The 7,500-nt window shown below is 35.2% G+C and overlaps 1 protein-coding gene across 8 annotated transcripts in view; it reads right to left on the bottom strand.

Moving 5' to 3' along the window:
- The window catches only part of LOC137622274 (transforming acidic coiled-coil-containing protein 3-like), a 295,374-nt gene that overhangs the window by 233,755 nt on the left and 54,119 nt on the right, over nt 1-7,500 (bottom strand). Inside the window, exon 1 of one of the 8 annotated variants that reach the window (XM_068352817.1) lies at nt 2,443-3,304. The exons of 6 other annotated variants lie outside the window; for them this stretch is intronic. In XM_068352817.1, the coding sequence (XP_068208918.1) occupies nt 2,443-2,478 (36 nt within the window). In that variant the 5' untranslated portion in view covers nt 2,479-3,304. Of the gene's footprint in view, nt 1-2,442; nt 3,305-7,500 lie in introns of those variants that run through there. One more of the 8 variants, XM_068352812.1, reaches the window with a different exon arrangement.

Raw genomic sequence — 7,500 nt, 5'->3', positions numbered from 1 at the left:
AGAAAGATAGAAATTTAATTATCTGATACTATAAGGCGGACAAGGGTTGTGGTGTCCTATGTGGTAAGGTCCCTGACTGGTGATCGCAAGGCTTGAGTTGGAGTCCCACTCAAACTCGTTAGTTCCTTTTGTTGGTGCAACGTCACCATCCTTGTGAGCTAAGGATGGCAGTATGGGGAGCCTATAGGTCTATCTGTCGAGGCATCAGCAGCCATTGTCTGGGCCCCCTTGGTATTAGCTTGGGCGGAAAGGGGCTTGGCCGCTGATCATATGTATATATGGTCAGTCTCTAGGGCATTGTCCATGTCCTTTGCCTCTGCCATTCATGAGCAGCCTTTGAACCTTTAAGGGATGACCAAATCTGCAATTTATTCAGAGATAATATAAGCAAATGGGTCAAGAGGACTGGCGTAGACCCACGAATAGCATAATCGGCTCCTCTTTGGTACCTTGATATATATATATATATATATATATATATATATATATATATATATATATATATATATATATATATATATATATATAATATATATATATATATATATATATATATATAATATATATATATATATATATATAATATATATATATATATATATATATATATATATATATATATATATATATATATATGTATATATATATATATACTGTATATATATACACTTTATATATATATATATATATATATATATATATATATATATATATATATATATATGTGTGTGTATATATACATATATATATTTATACAGTATATATATATATATATATATATATATATATATATATATATATATATATACAGTATATATATATATATATATATATATATATATATATATATATATATATATATATATATATATACATTTTTTTAAGCAGGTGACAGGGCAGTTAGCAAACTAACCATGGCAGGGAATAGCCTGGAGAGTTAAGTATTAGTAAGGGTAATGTAAAGCGTAGTTTGTGATATGAGTATTTATACAACTGACTGTGAGGTTATTATTCCCGTCTGTCATAATAATGCGAGTCCCAAATGTAGAAAAAAAAAAAAAAAAGGAGATGAAACTATGTCAATCAATAGACAATAGTTCAACAAACTTAAAGAAGTTACAGAAACCTTTAACTATTCTAAGGAGCCTAAACAAGCCGTCGCATTGAATATCAATACAATCAGCAATGAAATCAACACTTGAAATTTCTTCATCTTCTTCAAAACAAGTAAGTATATTATTTAATATTTGTAAAACTAAATAGAATGAATAAACTATTTTTGGGAAAAAAAAATTATAGTAATTCTCTAGTCTGTAAATTTTCGAAAATTTTTGTAAATAATCCTCCATTAGGAATAAAATACAGCAAAGCAATATTTTAAAATATACAAATATAGTTTTGAAAAGGAAAAACATATATTCCTCTTTGACTACAAATATATTACAAATAGGAAAAATAAAGATTTAATAACGCTACCTTGCTATCTTTATAATTAAAAAAACTAATTAATTAAATTCTGCCTCCAAAAAAAAAAAAGTTTCTTCAAGGGTAAATAAGAGGCCCTTAGTGCTTAAAAGAGTTCACATATCTTGAGACACCCAATTTATGTTTTCTTGCTTAAAGTATATTCAGTTTTAGATGCTTGATAAATAATCTTTAAATTTTCATAAAACTTATGACTGCTTTCAGGATTATATTTCACATTATTGAACACGCGAGTACACATATATACATACATACAGACACACACACACACACACACACACATATATATATATATATATATATATATATATATATATATATATATATATATATATATATATATATATATATACATACATATATATATGTATGTATATGTATGTATATATATGTATATGTATGTATGTATATATATACATATATATATAGTATGATCGATTGTACTCTCTCTCTCTCTCTCTCTCTCTCTCTCTCTCTCTCTCTCTCTCTCTCTCTCTCTCTCTCAATGTATATATATATATATATATATATATATATATATATATATATATATATATATATATATATAAACTATATATATTCCTGTCACGCTGAACGGCAACCACTCGACAACAATCTCCCACAAATTGCCCAAAATAGCGAGTGGTGCTTAAGCAAGGGGGAGGGGGTGGGAAGGGTTGAATCATGTGCGTGTGCGTATGTGTGCATATCTATCTAAATATCAAGCAGTCATTTTTGAAGGGTTGTGTATACTGGTATAGTTCAAGACCCCCACAATTTCTTAAATAGTTTCATCGGAATTAGGCCTAGTCAACGCAGAAAAGAAAACAATAAGAAAGACAACGATATCAGTTAATTAAAGAACCAATTAACACATTTTTATATATTTACTAACGATAATAAATTGACAAACAGCGTTGTTTTATTGTTAATAAGTAAACAAACATTCATAATTACCTTTTTAACATGTGACTTATTCTTCCTCCGAGCCATGGCTTATGTACGGTCCGTGAGAACCTTTGGACTTTAATAAGGGGGGGGGGGAGCCTCCCTTTGAAGTCCCTCTAACCCTTTGAATTCCTTCTAAGGACTACCCTCTCCCGAAGGATCTTTAGGAATCCGCTGTCCTACTTAACGAAGAACATACAACTCCTCGAAGGCAAGGTTTGTTTTGCCTATAAACTGGTTTATTTCGGCAAAACCAGTTCAAGGGTACTGGTTATCTCCGAAAACTGGTTTCTTCAATGTATGTGGTTTTTCTTTTTTACTAACTTTCTCATGCCAGTCAAACACCCGTTTTTCAGAGGGGTATTATTTGCAGTTTTAAGGAGGAATTCAGGTATGCTGTCTTTCTCAATGCGGAAGACAAACCACTTGGCTTATTAGTTTTGTTCTTTAAAAAATAGCTACTATACCCTATAGGTCATCGTATGGTAAATACATTTTTTTTCCAAGTTTGTCTACCTCTCGTTCATATGAATAATGTATTTAATAACGATTATGTTTAGACCTACGCTTTCTCGTTAGAAAATCTACGCATTTCTTAGAAACAATATTAAATTCTGTAGGCCTACTTCATCAATTGGGGAACACAATCGTGTAAAAAGTGTTTGACTTTTCAGAGAAAAATGATTTTATAACCTTCAAATAACTACGCTTTATGCACGGGCAACTGTATCGAATTCGGTGGGCGTACTCCACTCGTATTCATAGACAAAGCACCGTAGAGGCCACTTTGTCAAAACACCTTTAACACTTCATTTCTCATCGCACTTCCACTTGAAAAAGCATAGTCACACGAAGGGCGCATCAACACTTCATCGCTTGATTTTCCTTTTTGATCTTTGACGCAGGAGCGAATATCAAAAATTTCTAATGAACTTTTCATCTCTTTAAAAATTACTGGACACTTTAAAAGCGTCTTTAGATAAATAATCTCAAAATTAATAATGTGCACAGACTAATAAACTGTAACTTAACACGTAATTTAACACAGAGGTTAACACTTCAAAACGACAACACGCAGCAGAAGCGGAAAGCACAAGTTGAATAGAACGCGCCCGTCCGAAATCTTTCTACAAGAAGAACCACAAGGGCAGTCTAACAACAAGCACTGCCAACCGTGGTCCCTCCACCGACACAACTGCTGCTCCGCTACCAATGGCCCTAAGTGGTGGTAGTGGGGGGTAGGTGGGAAAGAAAGGAGTGGGAAGGGGGTGGTGGAAGAGGTACCCTTGGGTTTGGCGGAAAGGTAGAGAGAGAGAGAGAGAGAGGGAGAAAGAGATGGTTGTAGTGGCACACATCTCAGGAATGGATGGGGCACGCCGTGGTGGCAAGAGACCTCAGCTTGGCATACTTTTGAAGAAAATACTGTTGCCCGAAGGCAATGTCTCTTCGATTGGCACTCGAACAATTTCGTTCTATTAAGGTTCTATTAAGGCTGTTATTTTCGTTTGCCAAAATACGGCTTGTCTTATTTGATACAGTCACTACAATTCATATGCTACTGTCGATTATTTTTTATTCGACATTGGTAACAAATTGCCATGTGACAGTATTGAAAATTTTATTTTGACACGACAAATTTCCATTTTTTTTTTGTTTAAGTTTTCATTTGACACTCAACAAATTTTTCATATTCACTGAGTTTCCATTGAACTTTCAAATACTGTAATTTTTTTCGACAAGTTTTAATTTGACACTAAAAAAAATTCCCTTTTTTTTTGTCGACAAGCTTCCATTTGAGACTTATAAATCTATTTTTTTTCAACAAGTTTTCATTTGATATACACAAAAATTGTTCATTTAGCACTAGAAGTAAATTTCTATTTTTGACAACTTTTATATGACTATATATTTCAATTCTGTACATAAATTGAATTTGGCATTCAAATTTTTATGTAACACTATCTACTAGTTTAATGACACAGCATCTATTTGATCCCCAAAAACATTCATTTGACACAGTCGGCAAATTACTTACGAAAAGAGCCAATCAACCAATCGAATCTAAGGTTACTTTTGTAAGGACCTACCATCAATATAATAATTCCATTTAACGCAGTGAAACTGTCGAGTAGGTCATATTTAGAAGGAAAATAAGCTAAGTAGTACTGTTCCTTACTAGAGGGCCACTCAGTAGAGGACAGACCTCCACCGCGGCAGCTTATTTTTCAACCTTTTGCTTGACCTTGACCTTAATCTTTGACCTTAACATGTATTAAATGGCGTAGATTTTAGGCAGTCAAATATGAATCTACTTTGAAGTCTTTGTGACAACGATGTCCAAACTTATGGTTGATTACGTGAATTGGACATTTTGCTTAACCGTGACCTTGACCTTCCACAATTTAATTATTCCCAGCTTTCACACAACAGTTAATCCCTGCAAGTTTCATTACTCTACGATTAAAATTGTGGCCAGGAAGCTGTTTACAAACAAACACACACACACACACAAACAAGGGGTAAAACATAACCTCTTTCCAACTTCGTTGGCGGAGGTAATAACAATCACTTCCAGACGCCTGGACTTACGTTCACTCTAAAAGTGATCTGGAATACCAGGAAGTCTTACGCCTATGGCCTCTATAACAACCTCTTCAAAAAAAAAAAAAAAAAAAAGGTTATTCTAAATAAAAGGACAAAGAATTGCAGTCCTGAAATCCGCTAACAAACAAATGGGAGTTGTAAATCCAACATAATGGAGTCCTCGTTTTTTGTAAAATCCTGAATGACTGGGGAGGGAACTGTTTGGGAGGGGTAGGATGGGGAGTTTGAAGAGGCGGATCATAGAAGAAGAAGAAGAAGAAGAAGAGTGTCGTCTGTGCCCTGGAGGGGATTGAGTTCCTCCACCTCGTAACCCACATTCCTCCTCCTCCTCCTCCTCCTTCTTTAGCTACTCTTGTTTTTCTCCGACTTCTTCCTCTTCCGTCTACCTGTGCTCACTTTTTCTGTATTGTCGTATTCTGTTATCACGTGTATATATATATATATATATATACATATATATATATATATATATATATATATATATATATATATATATATATATATATATATATATATATACATATATATATATATATACTGTATGTGTGTGTGTGTATGTGTGCCTTTTCAAGAAACAAACTATTAAATTTCAGTTAGAGGACACACACATACGTATATATATATATATATATATATATATATATATATATATATATATATATATATATATATATTGTATATTGAATAATTAAGTCTTAACCACAATAAAACCACCAGGAACTCGTAGAAAAATCTCATAGACCCGGAAAAATTCCCTCTCAAAAAAACGATATAAAAGCTGTATCTAAAACTGGCTAACAATTTGAGAAAGACTTCTACAGTATAAACATCTGGAAAAAGCTGTAAAATGCATATAAACATGCAAAATCTGTGAAAGAATACATTAAACGTTGCGCAAAATGGAAAAGATAAAATGAATATAAATACTAAATCAGGGTTGTGGTAGTCTTTTGGAAACATCTCTGCCTGGCAATCTGTTGAAGGGGAGTTCGAGACAAGCTCAATGTTTGTGGTAGCCTTTTGGAAACATCTCTGCCTAGCAGTCTGCTGGAGGAGAGTTCGAGACCTGATCAATGGTTGTGGTAGCCTTTTGGAAACATCTCTGCCTAGCAATCTGCTGAAGGGGAGTTCGAGACCAGCTCAATGTTTGTGGTAGCCTTTTGGAAACATCTCTGCCTAGCAATCTGCTGAAGGGGAGTTCGAGACAAGCTCAATGTTTGTGGTGGTAGCCTTTTGGAAGCATCTCTGCCTAGCAATCCTCTGGAAGGGAGTTCGAGACAAGCTCAAATTCAACAGTTTCTAGCAGTATCTACAACCTCGTCATCTTTGTGAGCTAGGGATGTGGCTAAGGGAGAGCATATAGTTCTACCTTGCGAGTCATCAGCAGCCATTGCCTGGCCATCCTTGGTCCAAGCTTGATGGAGAGGGGGCATGGGCACTGATATGTATATATGGTCAGTCTCTAATACATTTTCCTGTCCTTTGCTTCTACCATTCATGAGCGACCTTTAATCCTAATATTAATGATAGCAGCTTCAATAAATACTGAAGGAACCTCTTTCCTACTTTATCCTTATTCAGTGTCTTTTCAATCTACCTCTGTCCTTTGTCATTTCCTCCCAAAATCCTTTTTCACGTAATATGGTCTTCCCCACCCCCATGGTCTTTCACTGTCTTGGGCCATAGCCTTTGTACCGTGGTCTTTCAACTGTCTTGGGTAGTGCCATAGCCTTTGTACCGTGGTCTTTCAACTGTCTTGGGTAGTGCCATAGCCTTTGTACCGTGGTCTTTCAACTGTCTTGGGTAGTGCCATAGCCTTTGTACCGTGGTCTTTCAGCTGTCTTGGATAGTGCCACAGCCTTTGTACCGTGGTCTTTCAACTGTCTTGGGTAGTGCCATAGCCTTTGTACCGTGGTCTTTCAACTGTCTTGGGTAGTGCCATAGCCTTTGTACCGTGGTCTTTCAACTGTCTTGGGTAGTGCCATAGCCTTTGTACCGTGGTCTTTCAGCTGTCTTGGATAGTGCCACAGCCTTTGTACCGTGGTCTTTCAACTGTCTTGGGTAGTGCCATAGCCTTTGTACCGTGGTCTTTCAACTGTCTTGGGTAGTGCCATAGCCTTTGTACCGTGGTCTTTCAACTGTCTTGGGTAGTGCCATAGCCTTTGTACCGTGGTCTTTCAGCTGTCTTGGATAGTGCCACAGCCTTTGTACCGTGGTCTTTCAACTGTCTTGGGTAATGCCTGTCATTTTCTCCCAAAATCCTTTTTCACATAATATGGTCTTCCCTCCTCTTCGTGTTCCATCCATCTCTGAAGGAACTGCTGTCACTAATTTATAAAGATCTCCTTTTCTGTCTTGCCTTATTAGGTCTAGAAATCTCACAAGCCAATTATAATTTGCAAAATTTCAAAACATGTTATTCATATAAATTCCAGTGCAAATATCATGACCCTTTTCCATCTC

Source organism: Palaemon carinicauda, chromosome 29, assembly GCF_036898095.1.
Source record: "Palaemon carinicauda isolate YSFRI2023 chromosome 29, ASM3689809v2, whole genome shotgun sequence".
Classification (NCBI taxonomy): Eukaryota; Metazoa; Arthropoda; class Malacostraca; order Decapoda; family Palaemonidae; genus Palaemon; species Palaemon carinicauda.
Note: the sequence above shows the minus strand (reverse complement) of the source record. Positions and strands in the feature narration are given on the sequence as shown.